Below are 18794 nucleotides of genomic sequence, written 5' to 3'. Positions count from 1 at the left end.
AAGGGACCATCTCCAAACTGTTCCCACTAAGTTGGGGGTATGAAATTGTCCAAAAATGTTTTGGTATGCTGAAGCATTAAGAGTTCCTCTCACTGGAACAAAGGGGCCGAGCCCAGGTCCTGAAAAACAACTGCACACCGTAATTCCCCTCCACCAAACGGCAACCGCCAAACCCAGACTTATCCATCAGATTGCCAGACTCAGAAGTGTGATTGGTTATTCCAGAGAACAGGTCTTCACTGCTCTAGAGTCCAGGGGTGTGCTTTACACCACTGCAGCTGACGCTTTAGGTTGTGCTTGGTGATGTAAGGCTCCTTTAAGCAAGCACTTGGCGACAGTGCGAAGGAAAAAATCCCCCTTAACAGGAAGAAGCCTCCAGCAGAAGCAGGGTCAGAGAGAAATTTGACTATCATCAACAAAAACAAGTGGACTTTAAAAAAACAGTCAGAAACCCATCTAAAAGACAGAAATGAAAAATGGCCACGTGCACATTCAGTCGGTCACATAATGTCAGCGCGCCCTCTGGTGGTTATCTGCTGGTACTGCAGCAGCACGAAAACCAAGTCAGATTAAATAATTAGTCAGAAAGACACAAGGACTGCAGTTGTATGTCTCCTTTTATTTTTATGTATGTTTTACTTTTATTATAGTGATCAGAATGTTACTGCAACCATTTCAAGCATTTAGATTCAAAGGTCGTTTGCACTGTTGTCTCCTAGTTGGGCTTTTAAACAAAGACATGTCAATAACATACATTATCTGTAAAATGTACATTAAAAACACAAAAGTCAAACACATCAATGTATAGACACAGATGCAGCAATAATAATTCATTCAAAGTGAAACCGTCTGGGTCCAGTTTGAGTTCTACTGGTGAGGAATTCTGCATGTTTATAACCCTCATGGAAAACATTTGCTCAAATAAGGATTTCATGTCACAGCACTTTGGAGTTTCCAGTATATGATCTGGCTGAAACCAGAACTCTAACCCACAAGGTCCCTGAGCACCTGCGAGGAATGGTTACTGGGAGGAATGGTTATTATGTTAACGTTTGTATGGCAGTCTTAGATTAGCAATATCAAGACTTTTAATTGCCTGTCTGCTCATCATGGAGATGCTACTCAAGAGATTACAAAGTAATTTGAATGTCTGGTAAAGAAGGAGGGAGCCTAGATCCTTAGAGCCTAGATCAGTCAGGTCAATCCAGGTTTATAGAGCCATTAATGACCTTTTGACATTAAAACCCAGAAAGCTGGTATTTCTCCAGTGATTTACATCATTTATAGCTGGAGCTTCAGTGCTGACAACTATTTCCTGTTTCCACATATTAGCCTCAAGGGGACTGAGTTTTTAGTTTACTGTTTCAGTTCTGTGTACTTGCATGTTCTGACTGTTTTCTCCAGGTTTTTAACGTAGCTCCTTTAAGAGGCTCCTTCACGGTGCTAACCTGTTGGCACACCTGTTCTCCATAATCATCAGTGAGCACAGCAGTTCATCCACCAAAGATCTCTCTGGGATTCGAAGCTGCTTCACAGCAGAGCTTCTCTGAGTTGGTGGGCCTGAGCTCCTTCTAAGGTAAACACCCAGTTTACATTTGCTGGAGTTCTTTTGCATGTTTAGATTAGTTTACCTCTTGAATATTTGTAGCTCAGGTGTCTTTGGAGAAAAGACCACAGAATCAACTCACAGCTTTACTATGACTGCATGGTAGTCTCCTTGTTTGCCATCATGGTTAATGCCAGATCCTGAAGTTAATGAATGCTTTCTAAATAATAAGAGAAGAAGTCAGAGGGATGTCGTGAAGAAGATAAGACCTCTGTAACAGCAGTTGAAGTTCACACTCGGGGATCTGTGGATTTCCTGAGTGAGAAATGAGAAAGACAGGTCAGTGTGATGGGAACCACACAGTTCAGCTGTATCCAGTACAGCAGCAGCTGCAATGACAGAATTAATAAAGCAGACTGTGAGCTATGTTTTGTAACTGCAGAGAGTCACCATCACTACGTTGCAAACATGTTGTTTGTCTGAATATATGGAGTTGCTGTGACTCATCTGCTGTTTTTCTTGCTTGTGTGCAAAATCCTGAAGTTGAGTCGGACCTTGCCAACACGCAAGTGTCTGCCTTTTTAATTTAGTGATTGCACACAACCGGGAAGTCAAATTTAATCCGGTTCTTCGCCTCCTACATCATCAGCATCTTGATGCTTGTCAGGGACATGACGTCCAGCTCTTCTGAAGATCGTAGAATCGTAGAATTCCAGATGCTGAGAAGCTTTTAATCAAAACATTAGTTCAGTTAACAAATCCAGTATTTGTGGGGCGGGACTCTTTCGGTTTCTGTGCAGTTCACTTAGATATCGTATGTTGTCCACACTGACAACGAATGTGGGGAAAGAAATGTTAAAGCTGCCTCCTGGCACGCGCAATCATCAAGGTAAGGGAGTCCCAGAAAGCTGATCCTCTTCATCAGGACGTAGCATTTCCTCACTGATCCGAGTGACTTCCCTGCTCAGTGGCGCTGTCCTTACTGGTTTTTAATCCTACATCTTGCAGTCATCTTGATTTAATCCAGAACAGACTAAATCTTTGTAAAATGTCGGTAATGTGCGTTTTATTCTGGGACTAGGCTCAAGCCTTGTCTGTGAAACTGGCCCAATTAAAATCAGTTTTTCCACAGGTGTTGGGAGGTGAAAAGAGTGCGACGGAAGAGCAGAGGAACGCTGTCGGCCATCTTAGTCCAGCTCAGCCACTGAAGAAGGCAAAAAATGGCTTATTTACAAATGGTGAGACAGCAACACAAAGACGTGATTAAGTAACAGACAAACAGCATACTTGGCTCGCTCTTTGCACAGCACGCAACAAGAATAAAACATTTTCAGTAGAACTTAAATCCTATGGAGGCACTAACACGTCTGCACATGGTTTAACTCATTAAGCTTGCTCCATGACAGCTGTGTCTTTGTCGCTATAGGGACAAACAGACCCGGGCGGGGAATGCTCTCAGGAGGCTGAGGATGCTCGCCCAACGACCAGCGGAGATGAATCCCACACTTGCGATCAGTGTGAAAGGACTTTTGCTACCAAGAGTCGCCTCACAGTACACAAACGGATCCACGCAGATGTAAAACTGTATCGCTGTGACGAGTGCGGGACTTCTTTTTGTCGGAGCAGCAGCTTAAAAAGGCATCGAGTCATCCACAGTGGGCTCAGACCGTACACGTGTGAGCAGTGTGGGAAGACTTTCAATCAGATGAGCATCTTGGAAAGGCATCGACTCCTCCACAGTGGAATTAAACCACATGTCTGTGACGAGTGCGGGCTGGCTTTTACCTGGCTGCCAAGCTTGAGGAGACATCAGCTGTCCCACTCTGGGAGTAAGACATTTTGCTGTGACCTTTTGTGGACAGACTCTTAGCCAGCCAGCAACGCTAGAAGAACACACACAGATTAAGATGGTCCTGTGACCAGTGTGGGGAAAGCATAAAACCAGTTTAGAGACCATTCAAATCTGAAAAGTGTGATTAAACCGCTGCAAAGAGCTCCACACAGGATAAAGGTTACGCAGCCACTGCATACTCTTCAAAACTGTCTTTTCTGCCAGACTAATTTTGGCTGTTGGACAGCTCCCCTCAAATTGTGTGGCTTGCTGAGATGATTTTCTTTGTTCCCCTCCTTCAGTAAAGTCCCACTCTTTGCTCTTGCATCGTGCTTCTGTAATACGTATCATAGAGGAGATCTGTTAAACACAGTTTATGACCTTATTCACATTTTCCAAAGCTGCCATGACACTGGATTGTCTCATGAACCTACTTTAAACTCCGTGTGCTGCCAGTGGCTCTGAGCGAAGGTGTTGTTTTTACTACCACTAGTTAGCTCTTCAGCTGGGGCCCTGTTTTTGTTCTTCTTCTCAAGTTTTAAGTGTGATCTTAAAAGTAGAGAGGGTGCCTGTCTCCCAAATCCAAACTGGGCGCTGATTGCACAGGGGCCTGAAAACTGAAGGCTCTGCCTCCCATTCTACTTTTAAATACTCCACGAACAACAAGTAGGCCTCCAGTGTGAGAGCGAAGTGCTCTAATGTGTTGTAATGTCTGCGTCCAGGTCACGGTTGTTTTTGAAATGAAGCCAATTTGACCTCTCATCCTAGAAGTTAAGTAAAGTGGGAGAGTACCAGGAATTTAACCTCTTGTCTTAGACTCTGTGTCACCAGTGAACTATTCCCAGCATAAAATGACAGACAACCCTAACGTACTTTGTCTTTGTTTTAGTTGCAGACTGAAGCAGATGCATGCAGCGCTGTAGTAGCCACTGTTCTTTACCGGCTTCTTCACAGCGGGCCCCAACTGAAGTACTGAGAAGAACTTGGAAGATGTTTCTCCTCAGAGGCTCATTAAAAGTCCATGGAGTCACCCACAGACAGGAAAAACCGGGAGTTGGGGGTTCCTAGAACTCAAATGTCTTCTTTTCTTTTCTGTGATCTGCAGTATCTGTAATTTCTAAAGTGTCACAGTGAACATTTGGTCACTTGCGTTTCTAACTTTGAACAGTTTTAATGTCCCACTGATTGAGGTGCGCATTCAGATCTCCCATCAATTGAACCTGACCAGTAGTAAAACATCCAGAAAGTAATCAGATCACCAAGTGAAAGCTAAAACTGCTTTTAACTGCTTATTAAACTGACTGCTTCTCTTAAGTAATTGATTAGCTGCTTATAGGAAAAAGTGCCCCCCCCCCTCCCCCCCAGCAGTTTAGTATTTATAGTTGAAAGAAATCTGATACTACGGTAACTTTTTGAATCTTAAATTGTATATTTTTTGTATTCACTGTATTTTTTTTTCTTTCTTTTTGTTGTTGTTGTTGTTGCATGGAATCAACACATCTGTACATATAGTACTGCAGTAAAGCTGTATTTTTAGCAGTGTTTAAAGTTTGGTTGAGTTGTACTATTGGATCGTGTGTTAACATCTGAACATCATGTATTATGACACGATGCAACATTTTGGAACGACTTGGCTTCTTTCGTGTTTAGGCGGTGCAATGTAGCTACAACATGTCACATGTAATGATCTTCCAGTGTTTTTCCATAGGTTAAAAATAAAATCCTGTTTATAACTTCAGTTTGTACTGATGGTCAGTGAAACAGTAAAGCTCTCTGACTTGTAGCTCCTCATGTTTGAGGAACACACATTAATTATACAGATTTGATGAAGTTGAAGTGCTGGCAGTCAAACTCATCGTCTACCATCAGTGTAGCGGTGGAAAGTAAAAAAACCCCACAGACATCAGTATTTCCACTCACAGATGATATACTGTACTTATGTGCACAGAAAGTGTTCTTAAGTTGGTTTGATTTCAGGACGTGAAACCGTAAAAGTGAAATTAGTCTTGTTTCTTATTAGTTTAGCCCCTCCCACCAATGATGCAGGCATAGAGCTCAACAACTTTTATGCTCGTTTTGAGCGAGGGAACCCCACAACCACAACCAAAGCAGACGTGACGCCAGACCACCAACCTCTGACTCTCTCCCCCACCGATGTAGGAGCGGTGCTGAGCAGGATCAGTGTCCACAAGGCTGCAGGTCCTGATGGCATCCCCGGGCGCGTTCTCTGAGCGTGTTCTGGGGAGCTTGCAGGAGTGCTGACAGACATATTCAGTCTGTCCTTGGCCCACGCTGTGGTACCGGCCTGCTTCAAATCCACCTCCACCGTCCCGATACCCAAAAACTCCAACCCATCTTGCCTCAATGATTACCGCCCAGTAGCACTCACCCCCATCATCACTAAGTGCTTAGAGCAGCTGGTCCTAGCACACTTCAAATCCTGTCTCCCCCCCACCCTGGACCCCCACCAATTCGCATACCGCCAGAACAGGAGCACAGAGGATGCAGTCTCCATCGCACTGCACTCTGTCCTCTCACACCTGGACAACAACAACACCTACGCCAGAATGCTGTTTATAGACTTCAGTTCAGCATTCAATACAATCCACCCCTCACAACTCATCAGGAAACTGACAGACCTGGGCATCAGTTCCCTCATCTGCAAATGGTTACTGGACTTCCTGACCAACCGCCCCCAACATGTCCGGCTGGATAACCGCTGCTCATCTACCATCACAATGAACACCGGTGTACCACAAGGCTGTGTGATGAGCCCTTTCCTCTACTCCCTCTTCACCCACGACTGCAGACCTGCTGATGGTTCCAACACCATCATTAAGTTTGCAGATGACACCACGGTGATTGGCCTCATCAGTGACAACGATGAGGCCGCCTACAGGGAGGAGGTGGATCGTCTGGCTGAGTGGTGCGACAGAAACAACCTGCTGCTTAACACCGAGAAGACCAAGGAGCTCATCGTGGACTACAGGAGGAATGCTGACCCACATCCACCCATCCACATTAAGGGGACGGCTGTGGAGCGTGTGAGCAGCTTCAAGTTCCTGGGAGTCCACATCTCCGAGGATCTCACCTGGACGACCAACTGCTCCAAGCTGGTCAAGAAGGCTCACCAGCGCCTCTTCTTCTTGAGGACTCTGAGGAAGAACCACCTGTCCTCAGACATCCTGGTGAACTTCTATCGTTGCACCATCGAGAGCATCCTGACCAACTGTATAACAGTCTGGTACGGGAACTGCTCTGCCTCGGACCGGAAGGCGTTGCAGAGGGTCGTGAAAACTGCCCAGCGCATCGCCGGAGCACCACTTCCTGCCATAAAAGACATCTACAGGAAGCGGTGTCTGAAAAGGGCTGGGAAAATCATCAAAGACCCCAGTCACCCATCACATGGACTCTTCACCCTCCTGCCCTCTGGGAGGCGCCACAGGAGCCTCCGGACTAAGACCACCAGGTACCGGAACAGCTTCTTCCCCACAGCTGTCAGACTCCTGAACTCTGCCTCCTGACATCTGACCCACGTTAAACTCATGGACTGAACATACACACACCCACAATGGACAACTGTACCCTCAAACACACAATAATAACATGGACTGAACCACCACTCACAACCACTAGCACTTTATATAGCCTCTGTAGAAACTATCTACACCCTCACTTATCTTAACTGCACTACTGTATAGCTCTGTGTAAATAATCATTCTGTACATACGATAATTTTTAACCCTACAACTGTTTACAACTTGCATAGTTCCCATTTCTGTATAGCTGTATATCTCAGATTCTGTAAAGTTATTTATTTCATATTCTGTATAGTTTTTCATATTTATATCCTGTTCATAGCCTGTACATAGCTTGTACTCACTACAGCCTGTACATACTTATAGTTATAGAATATTCACAACATACCTCATACCGTGTACATTATAACATACCATAATAGACCCATTTCTGTAATATACTCACATATCTATATTATTGCTAATATATATTGTAATATATCTATATCACTAAAGCACTTCTGGATGGATGCAAACTGCATTTCGTTGCCCTGTACCTGTGCATGTGCAATGACAATAAAGTTGAATTCTATTCTATTCTATTCTATAGGAGGTACCACGAGGAGAGGGGAGTCAAGGCAACAGGCCCGTACATCTGTGCCTTGGATTTTCACTTTAAAGTGACATTAAAGCTGAGTTTGAACGCTCTGCATCTAATCAAATTCAAAATGTAGCATAACATGAAAAGCTCTGTTTACATGGAGAGTCGGATCATCAGAGAACCAGCTTTTTGAAGAGCCGTACACAGTTGCTTGTTATCTGTGCTGTGTGCATGCCTATTTATGTGCTGAAGGTGAAAACACTGAGCAAAGGGAGGAGTGTATGATCTGTAGATACTATGGAAGCTGAAGATTGTACCTGACACCCGTTTGCTGCTGCCACCTTCTGGCCTTCAGGTGCTCTGGACGTGCTGTTTTTTGTCCTACAGCTTTAAGAGGCTCTGTCTCGGCTCTTAGTTGTTGGCACACCTGTTCACCATAAGTCATCACAGCACAGCTCATGGGCTGGGCTCCTCCAAAGGTAACCACCAAGCTGATGTTGGTTGGAGTTGTTTTATATGTTTAGATTAGTTTGTTGTCTCCTGCATGCTGTCATCTGCTGCTCTCCCTCAGGTATGTTCCCAGCTCAGGTGTGTTTGTGAGGGAGTGTTAGGGACCCGCAGAGACACTGGAGACAATAACTTGTACGAGCACAACTAAACTCATGGCTGCTGATCATTTAAGGTTTACCTTCAAAGTAGGAACTGCTGTCCTCCCTTAAACTGTGTGTACAGTGACTGGAGAACAATCCTCAGTGCTGGCCTACACCTGGGACACTGCAAACCAGGGTGCTTTGCTAGAAAGCAAGTTCAGCACATGCAGGATGTGTTTCTGATATCGCGGTTTTGCAATCTAGCTTTGAGCACATTCATGGTTCCTTTCATCCTCGGCACCAGTTGCTGCTTGTTGGGAACATGACCTCCAATTATCTGTCCACTAACTCTTGGGAAGAGCCCATCAGGATGCTTGGTGAAAAACCTCATTTTAAAAACAGCCCTGCACACTGTTCCTTCACCGTGACCAAAGAGTTCCATGATTCCAGATGCTGACAAGTAATGTCGCTCGATTGTAACAGATCAAGTAGTGTAATTGTGTTTGTGTGCAGTTCTTTATTTATATATTTGTATTGTCCGGGCATACGAGCACAGCTAAACCTACAGCCGCTGATCATTTAACCTTTAGCTTGGCTTCCCAGTTAAAGTGTTTACAGAGAGGGAATGATTGAATCAGGGTGTCATTTCTCATCTGCACGTGTATGTTGTCCATGCTACCTCAGAGATATTTCAAAGGAAAGGTTAGACCTGTCTCCTTGAGGGATTATTTAAAGCTTCAAGTCCTCTGATCCTCCGTCTTGCCATCAGCTCAGTTTAATAGAATAGAATAGAATAGAATTCAACTTTATTGTCATTGCACATGCACAGGTACAGGGCAACGAAATGCAGTTTGCATCCATCCAGAAGTGCTTTAGTGATATAGATATATTACAATATATATTAGCAATAATATAGATATGTGAGTATATTACAGAAATGGGTCTATTATGGTATGTTATAATGTACACAGTATGAGGTATGTTGTGAATATTCTATAACTATAAGTATGTACAGGCTGTAGTGAGTACAAGCTATGTACAGGCTATGAACAGGATATAAATATGAAAAACTATACAGAATATGAAATAAATAACTTTACAGAATCTGAGATATACAGCTATACAGAAATGGGAACTATGCAAGTTGTAAACAGTTGTAGGGTTAAAAATTATCGTATGTACAGAATGATTATTTACACAGAGCTATACAGTAGTGCAGTTAAGATAAGTGAGGGTGTAGATAGTTTCTACAGAGGCTATATAAAGTGCTAGTGGTTGTGAGTGGTGGTTCAGTCCATGTTATTATTGTGTTTGAGGGTACAGTTGTCCATTGTGGGTGTGTGTATGTTCAGTCCATGAGTTTAACGTGGGTCAGATGTCAGGAGGCAGAGTTCAGGAGTCTGACAGCTGTGGGGAAGAAGCTGTTCCGGTACCTGGTGGTCTTAGTCCGGAGGCTCCTGTGGCGCCTCCCAGAGGGCAGGAGGGTGAAGAGTCCATGTGATGGGTGACTGGGGTCTTTGATGATTTTCCCAGCCCTTTTCAGACACCGCTTCCTGTAGATGTCTTTTATGGCAGGAAGTGGTGCTCCGGCGATGCGCTGGGCAGTTTTCACGACCCTCTGCAACGCCTTCCGGTCCGAGGCAGAGCAGTTCCCGTACCAGACTGTTATACAGTTGGTCAGGATGCTCTCGATGGTGCAACGATAGAAGTTCACCAGGATGTCTGAGGACAGGTGGTTCTTCCTCAGAGTCCTCAAGAAGAAGAGGCGCTGGTGAGCCTTCTTGACCAGCTTGGAGCAGTTGGTCGTCCAGGTGAGATCCTCGGAGATGTGGACTCCCAGGAACTTGAAGCTGCTCACACGCTCCACAGCCGTCCCCTTAATGTGGATGGGTGGATGTGGGTCAGCATTCCTCCTGTAGTCCACGATGAGCTCCTTGGTCTTCTCGGTGTTAAGCAGCAGGTTGTTTCTGTCGCACCACTCAGCCAGACGATCCACCTCCTCCCTGTACGCGGCCTCATTGTTGTCACTGATGAGGCCAATCACCGTGGTGTCATCTGCAAACTTAATGATGGTGTTGGAACCATCAGCAGGTCTGCAGTCGTGGGTGAAGAGGGAGTAGAGGAAAGGGCTCATCACACAGCCTTGTGGTACACCGGTGTTCATTGTGATGGTAGATGAGCAGCGGTTATCCAGCCGGACATGTTGGGGGCGGTTGGTCAGGAAGTCCAGTAACCATTTGCAGATGAGGGAACTGATACCCAGGTCTGTCAGTTTCCTGATGAGTTGTGAGGGGTGGATTGTATTGAATGCTGAACTGAAGTCTATAAACAGCATTCTGGCGTAGGTGGTGTTGTTGTCCAGGTGTAGTAGTAGTATAGTAGTAGTATTTATTTATTGTCATTGTCAAGAACAATGAAATTGCGTTTGGGGCTTCCATACAACCCAAAAAAAGAAGAAAATAATAAATACCCCTTAAAACCCAAGTGTACATATTTAACCCAGTGTGACTCCAATGCAATAAGACAATCCTTAGCAATAATGTTCGTAGAAATTCAGACAAAGACCTGAGAAACATGACAAAATACAACAATGCACCCATTCAATATTATTGTACTGTGAGATATGATATCAGATATGATAGTTATCTATTTAAGAAAGAGGGGGGGGGGGGGCAGGAGGGGGAAGAGAATAAAGATATGATGCACCAATGCAGACCAGTTCATTGCTATTAAGAAGTTGGATATGGTTATTGTCCGTGAGAGGGAGGCAGAGAGTTCAGGAGCCTCACAGCCTGTGGATACAGGCTGTTGGCCAGTCTGGATGTTCTGGCCTGTATAGACCTGTACCTTCTCCCTGAGGGCAGCAGATGGAAAAGGTGGCGCGCAGGGTGATGTTGGTCCCGCAGGATACTGTGCACCCTCCTCAGACAGCGAGTGGGGAAGATATTACTGATCTCTGGCAGACTTGTTCCAATAATTCTGCCAGCTTCTTTCACCACCCGCTGGAGTGCTTGCTGATCGGCCTTGGTGCAGCTGGGGAACCACACTAGAAATCCATACGTCAGAACGCTGCTGATGGCACAGTTGTAGAAGTTCAACATCAGAGATCTGGGAATGTGTGCGCTCCGCAGTCTCCTCAGGTAGTAGAGGCGCTGTTGGGCCTTCCGTACAACTGAGGTGATATGGTTGCCCCAGGACAGGTCCTCGGTCACAGTTACCCCCAAGAATTTAAAACTGCTCACCCTCTCCACCGCCTCACTGCCAATGAAGAGAGGCAGATGGTTGTTATGACCCCTCTTCCGGAAATCTACAATGATCTCCTTGGTCTTTTTGGTGTTTAAGACCAAGTTATTGTCGTGGCACCATGACTCTAGCTGTTGCACCTCTGTCCTATAGTTTGTCTCATCATTGTTGGATATAAGTCCGAGCACTGTAGTGTCATCTGCAAACTTAACAATGAGATTGGACGCGCAGGAGGAAATACAGTCATGGGTGAAGAGAGTGTATAGCAGAGGGCTCAGAACACACCCCTGAGGGGCACCGGTGTTGACCACAAGGGTGGAAGAGGTGTTCTTACCCACTCTGACACTCTGTCTACGGTTAGTGAGGAAGTCCACAATCCAGTTGCACAGAGAGGAGTTAAGTCCCAGTTGGTGGAGTTTGGGACGGAGTTTGTATGGCCGGATGGTATTAAAAGCCGAGCTGTAGTCTACAAAGAGGAGCCGTGCATAGGTGTTCCTGTGTTCCAAGTGCTTTAGTAATGTGTGCAGCACTGTGGTGATCGCATCCTCGGTTGACCGGTTCTCCCTGTATGCAAACTGGTGCGAGTCCAGGGATGGTGGAAAAGCAGCTCTGATGTGTTTAATGACCAGTCTCTCCAGGCATTTGGCGGGAATGGGGGTGAGTGCCACAGGTCTGAAATCGTTCAGACATGTGACATTTGACTGTTTTGGGATGGGAACGATGGTTGCTGCTTTGAAACAGGATGGTACCAGTGAACAGGACAACGAGGTGTTATATATAGAGGTGAAGACGTCCGCCAGGTCCGCAGCACAGTCTTTTAGCACCCGGCCCAGCACTCCATCCGGCCCGGCCGCCTTCCTGGTGTTAATGCTCCGGAACACACGCCTCAGCTCATGAGTGCTCAGGACCGGAGCAGGGTCGGTTGAGGGGAGAGGGGACAGGACAGGGTCGGTGTTCTCCCTATCAAAACGGGCATAAAAGAGATTTAGATCCTCAGCCAGAGTAGAACTGTCGGCTGAGGGTGATGGTGTTCTTCTTTTGTAGTCCGTGATAGCCCTGATGCCCTCCCAGACCTGCCTTGGGTTTCTGTTGTTCTCAAACCTGGCCTCGATACGCCTCCTGTGCTGCTGCTTGGCAGTCTTGATGCCTCTTCTCAGGTTGGCCCTGGCAGCACTGTATGCCTCCTGGTCCCCGGATTTGAAAGCGTTGTTCCTTGTTCGAATAAGTTGTTGAACTCCGTGTGTCATCCAGGGTGGATTATTAGGGAACACACGGAATCGTTTCCAAGTTGTTACATTGTCCACACAGAAACAGATGTAGTCCAAGACAGTGGAGGTGTAACTGTCCAATGCGACACGATTGTCAGTGTCCTGCACCTTGAATACCTCCCAGTCTGTGCAGTGGAAACAGTCCTGAAGCATCGGAATAGCATCCTGCGGCCATGTTCTCACGGTTTTGGTTGTAATCCCAGTGCTCTTGATCTTTTGTGTGTATATTGGGTGTAGCAGAAGGGAGAGATGGTCTGACAGACCCAGGTGGGGATAAGCCTGGGCTCTGTACGCATTCGCCATGTTGGTGTACACCTGGTCCAACGTTCTATCTCCTCTGGTAGCACACTTCACATTACGGTGGAAATTGTGAAGTACAGATTTCAGGTCCGCGTGGTTAAAATCCCCAGCCGCAATAAAGACACTGTCCGGGTGTGCTACCAGGCTGTTATTGATGCTGCTGCTCAATTGTGCTAACGCTAGCTTAGCATTAGCATCTGGTGGAATGTAAACAGCGCAGATGTAAACGGCAGAAAATTCCCGAGGGAGATAGAATGGACGGCACTTTAACACCAACAGTTCTACCTCTGTACTGCAGTCTTTCCGTTACCGTGACGTTCGTGCACCAAAAGTTGTTAATATAGATGCACAGCCCCCCGCCAGTCTTCTTACCCGAGTCCGCAGACCTGTCGGCTCGATAGGCGGTGCGGCCTGCTAGATCAATAGCCGCATCGGGAATGGCGCTGTCCAGCCAGGTTTCAGTGAAAATCATGCACGAACAGTTATTAAAAGTCCGTCGAGTGGCGATCTGCAGTCGTATCTCATCCAGTTTGTAACGGATTGAACGGGCGTTGGAGAGGAATATGATCGGGAGTGGTGGTTTAAACGGACTAGTCTTTAGCCGTGCCCACAGGCCTCCCCGCCTGCCTCTCTTCTGCCTCCGCTCGCAACGTCTGTGAGAGGACAGAGTGCAGTGCGATGGAGACTGCATCCTCTGTGCTCCTGTTCTGGCGGTATGCGAATTGGTGGGGGTCCAGGGTGGGGGGGAGACAGGATTTGAAGTGTGCTAGGACCAGCTGCTCTAAGCACTTAGTGATGATGGGGGTGAGTGCTACTGGGCGGTAATCATTGAGGCAAGATGGGTTGGAGTTTTTGGGTATCGGGACGATGGAGGTGGATTTGAGCAGGCCGGTACCACAGCGTGGGCCAAGGACAGGTTGAATATGTCTGTGAGCACTCCTGCAAGCTCCCCAGAACACGCTCTGAGAACACGCCCGGGGATGCCATCAGGGCCTGCAGCCTTGTGGACATTGATCCTGCTCAGCACCGCTCCTACATTGGTGGGGGAGAGAGTCAGAGGTTGGTGGTCTGGCGTCACGTCTGCTTCGGTTGTGGTTGTGGGGTTCCCTCGCTCAAAACGAGCATAAAAGTTGTTGAGCTCGTTGAGGAAGGAGACATCAGAGGATGCGGGGGAGGGTTTGGTGGTCCTGTAGTCTGTGATGGTCTGGAGTCCTTGCCACATGCGTCGGGGGTTGGAGTTGGAGAAGTGTTCTTCTACCTTCTTTTTGTAATGGTGTTTGGCTTTTTTGATGCCCTTCTTTAGATTAGCCCTGGCTGTACTGTAGGCGTGTGCATCTCCTGACCTAAAGGCGGTGTTGCGGGCCTTCAGGAGGAGACGAACATCCCGGTTCATCCAAGGCTTCTGGTTGGGGTACATGGTGATCCGTTTCTGGGTGGTGACACTGTCTGTGGTTTTGGAGATGTAATCCAGTACAGATGAGGCGTACTGGTCCAGGTCTGTGTGGGTGAACATATTCCAGTCTGTGTTTTTAAATCTGTCCTGGAGCACTGCGTCTGTCCCCTCTGGCCACACTTTAATTGTCCTCACAGCAGGTTTCACACGTTGGATGAGTGGTGAATACCGAGGTGTGAGGAACATGGAGAGATGGTCCGATTGTCCAATGTGGGGGAGGGGTGTGGCTTTGTAGGCTCCAGCCAGGTTGGAATACACATGGTCTAAAGTCTTGTCTCCTCTGGTGTGGCAGGAGACATGTTGGTGGAATCTGGGGAGGACTGTCTTTAAGTTGGTGTGGTTGAAGTCGCCAGCAACAATAAAAGCAGCCTCGGGGTGTTTATTCTGGTGTTTGTTAATGGCTGCAGAAAGTTCTTTCATGGCCAACCTAGCATTAGCGTCGGGGGGGATATACACGGCAGTGAGTATGATAGAGGTCTAGAGAATCTAGACCAGGCTAAAAGTTTATTATCTTAGGACGGTCTAAGTCATCTGGATGTAAAGTGACTTTAATGTGCATTTCGGCTCCGGAGCCTAATAAAGCTCTTTCCTGGCAGGTGTTGGTGGGTCGAGCAGTCTGACGGAGGAACGTAGTCGGCCATCTTGGAAAGAAGAAAATGTTTTCTTCACACACGGTGAGAAAAACATCGTTTTTATAAATCATGAGTCCGAACATTTTACAGACTTTTATACGTGAAATTGTTCGTAGTTTATAAACACATCTGGAAGTGCCGTGCAAACCAAGGCCGAGCTGCTTTTAGGAAACGTGAAAAGTCTATCAGTACAACTTTCATGAATGATCATCATTTATTGTCATTATATCATTATGATTATTGTTAACTACCACCCTTTAGTAATTATTTACAGTTTTCCAGAACATGAGAAACAAAATGCATGTTAAGAAAAGAAAATAGTAAATGGAAAGACGAAGGCTTCAACCTCTTAGACCTTTCCTTATTTCCAACACAGCTGATTTAAATGGTTAAATGACTTCCAGTTCTCCTGGTAACGAACTAATCAATTGATTCAGGTGTGCTGACCCAGGGTGAGATCTAAAACCTGCAGGACACCGGCCCTCGAGGCCTGGAGTTCGACACTCCTGGTCTTACACCAAGGACTAAATGGTTCATTTTTGGCTCGCTGCACTGTAACAGGGACGGGGTGATTTGCAGAGCACTTTGTAAATGAGGACTGTGTGCAAGAGGTGCAAGTGCACGGGTGAAGTCGCACTGTCCCCTCTGCATTTGATTGTCCCTCGTTGGGTTGGGCGTAAAGACTGAGCAGGGCAATCAGCTGGTAGAGCCGATGTCCACAAGATGCAATCAGCGATGCACTTGTTTAAATGTATTTTATGCAATAATACAGTCTTTCTTTTCCAAAACGCATCCAAACAATTTACAACACAACAGGTTACTATTATGGGCATCATCCAACAAACAGGTTTCTTATCGAAGCAGAGAGGCCGGCACGACAAAACAAGATTTAACTCAAACACTTATTAAGCTTCTGACTCCCTGCCTGTGTCTTTGTTGCTGTAGGAACAAGACGCCAAAGAGAGCCCAACACCTCAGTGCTCTCAGTTGGCTGAAGATGCTCACTCAAGTGCAAACTTACTTGAGCACTACAGGTGTGATCAGTGTAACAAGAAGTTTCATGCCCCGTCTCACCTCAGAAGACACCAGCGCATCCACAGTGGGGAAAAGCCCTTCAGTTGTGACCAGTGTGGAAAGACTTTTACTCGGAAAAGCAACTTAAAAACACATCACCTCAGCCACAGCGGCGTCAAACCACACATGTGCCACCAGTGTGGAAAGACATTTAGTTTGATGGGCAACTTGAGAACTCATCAGCGCCTACACAGAGGAGTCAAACCATATGCATGTAGCCAGTGTGGGAAGGCTTTTACTCAGATGGGCCACTTACAAACCCATAAGATGGTCCACAGCGGAGAAAAACCCCACATATGTGAGGAGTGCGGAAAGACATTTAGTTTGATGAGCAGCTTGAGAACTCATCAGCGCCTGCACAGAGGAGTCAAACCATACGCATGTAGCCAGTGTGAGAAGGCTTTTACTCGGATGAGCCACTTAAAAATCCATGAGATGGTCCACAGCGGAGAAAAACCCCACACATGTGAGGAGTGCGGAAAGGCTTTTAATCATCAGAGCAACTTAAAGAGACATAAACTGGTCCACAGTGGAGTTAAAGCACACAAGTGTGACCAGTGTGGGAGGGCTTTTGCTTTGAAGTCGAGCTTGGCGACACACAAGCTGGCGCCGCATGTGACCTTTCTGGGAAAATCTCCAGCCAGCGACCCCAGAAACACACCAACAGACGCTGATACGTGCAGCAGTTCAGTTTACACAAACTCGAGCTTAAGTCAACCCTACACTTACTGACCATGGACAATAACCAGTGCGACCAGTGTGACAAAGCCTAGAACCAGTTTAGAGGTAATTCAGTCAGTTTTTTTAAACAAGCTAATGTGTATATAAAAGATTTGTTACTGGTAATACAGCAAAACTTTATTGTAGTTTTTAAAGTTCAAGTTAAACCATGTCAAATAAGTTGGATAATACACGGTGTTACATATGGGACACAAACGCAGCGTTTTGGGACAACATGGTTTCTGTTGGGTTTACACAAACTGTAAAGATGTTATTACGATGTTATTACGATGTTATTACGATGTTATTACGATGTTATTACGATGTTATTACGATGTTATTACGATGTTATTACGATGTTATTACGATGTTATTACGATGTTATTACGATGTTATTACGATGTTATTACGATGTTATTACGGTCAATGTTAGCTCTACATGGGTGTTAGATTTCAAAATAAAATCCTTTTAAACGATCGTCTCGTTTCATTTATCACCAGCAGAACAGTCTCCAACAGTGTCCAACTTTATGGCTCATAATGGGCAAAGACGCGGCTACAACTTTGATGCTAATCTGAAGTGAATAAAACTATAATAGGACATGAAATGCATTTAGATCTGTACATATGCTGTAATGATCACATGATGTGGCGCCATCCTTTCTGAAATTAAACCGACAACAGATTTGTTGTCTGGGGCATTTAACACAAACTGATTTGAATAAAACGACATCATGAATGCAAAAAACGATGCAGCTGCATTCATATTCATATTTCCTCCTCGGTTCCAACTATTAATACAGAAATGCAAATGCATCATTCTTTTCTTGAAATTTAAACACAGGTTTATAAACGGTCTCAGCGGTTCTTAAGTGCATTTAGTAAAACAGGTAAACACTTACTAAAACACAGTCATTGTGTCCTTACATGCTGTCGTTTTAGCAGACTCTCAAACCAGTTTCAGTCCAGTAGTGTCCGTATCACTGCCGCCCAAAACCAGTATCACGAGCTCAGTGTGTCACATGGCCTTGCTTGACCAGATGGTGCTATTCAAAATGTTGCCAGAAGGGATAATGAGCATCACTCTCATGCCAACAGTTATGGCAAAGATTTTATTCTGCACGTTTGATCTGAGACACGACTGGTTATCCATCAAAGTTCAACACTTTAAAGTCCACAACTTTCCACACTCTGATAAGCACATCCCAGCGGTGACCGCCCCGCCGGTTCCCAGACTGCAGCCTTGGCATTCGCTCTGGGGCTTATTTTTAGCTACACACATGGCACTTTTCCATTTTATCATTCTTTATTAAACATCTTACAAAGAAGTATTTAACTTTAATTAGTTTTACCAGAGTGTGCATGTTTATGGATGTTAGAGAAAAATATAATATAAAATAAAATATAAATATAAGGTGCAGATACTGCACATCTGCACCCCCCAACAGGTCACATGTGCATATAACCAAAAGTCAAATACAGAAAATGATCCTGCTACTTTGGCCCTAGTGCAACTCTCTGTTGGTCTTTGGTTTAAATTGCAAGAGTGGCTACAAATCTGTGGTTAAGCTGCACTTCCTGCTGTTTCTCCCTCTGTACTCGTTGCTCTTTAGGTCAGTATGTGGTAGTTTTCCATGTCCCAGTGGAGATTTCCTCTCGTGCAAGCTTTCCTCACGCGCACACTGAGCCCTCATCCTTTCTACACAAAATCCTCTTCGTTTGTCTACTTCATAAACAAGACTAATAGTCAGCAAACATCTTGGCTTCACTTGGATTCTCAAGTTTAAAATACATGGAAAGTTTGGGAAACTATGGTTTACCCTGACGGGAGCATGAATGTGGACAGCAGCGGTGGCACCGAAATTTATTCAGTATTTGCTGAGGCATCAGATTCTCGACAGCTGGCAGTAAAGAAAGAGTCAGGAGGCTGGGTGTAGTGGACACCGTATATGTCTAAGCACCGACCTGGCAGATCTGATTACAATGTTAAAAACATAGAGCTTAACCCTCATCAGTAA

The 18794-nt window shown here is 45.6% G+C and overlaps 2 protein-coding genes across 2 annotated transcripts; both read left to right on the top strand.

Moving 5' to 3' along the window:
• The first annotated feature begins 1416 nt into the window (after positions 1-1416).
• Positions 1417-4856, top strand: LOC146710596 (uncharacterized). The gene is made up of 4 exons (XM_085453160.1): positions 1417-1576; positions 2679-2784; positions 2973-3375; positions 4267-4856. The coding sequence occupies exons 2-4, from the start codon at positions 2767-2769 to the stop codon at positions 4275-4277; spliced, it is 432 nt and encodes a 143-aa protein (XP_085309286.1). The 5' UTR covers positions 1417-1576; positions 2679-2766; the 3' UTR covers positions 4278-4856.
• Positions 4857-7868: 3012 nt separating this feature from the next.
• On the top strand, positions 7869-16923 carry LOC146710595 (uncharacterized). Its single transcript, XM_085453142.1, has 3 exons — positions 7869-7975; positions 14947-15024; positions 15928-16923. The coding sequence occupies exons 2-3, from the start codon at positions 15007-15009 to the stop codon at positions 16786-16788; spliced, it is 879 nt and encodes a 292-aa protein (XP_085309268.1). The 5' UTR covers positions 7869-7975; positions 14947-15006; the 3' UTR covers positions 16789-16923.
• The last annotated feature ends 1871 nt before the right edge of the window (positions 16924-18794 follow it).

This window comes from Copadichromis virginalis, linkage group LG4 (genome assembly GCF_057382275.1).
Source record: "Copadichromis virginalis isolate Kocher_CV1m ecotype Utaka linkage group LG4, C_Virginalis_male_GT1.1, whole genome shotgun sequence".
Classification (NCBI taxonomy): Eukaryota; Metazoa; Chordata; class Actinopteri; order Cichliformes; family Cichlidae; genus Copadichromis; species Copadichromis virginalis.
Note: the sequence above shows the minus strand (reverse complement) of the source record. Positions and strands in the feature narration are given on the sequence as shown.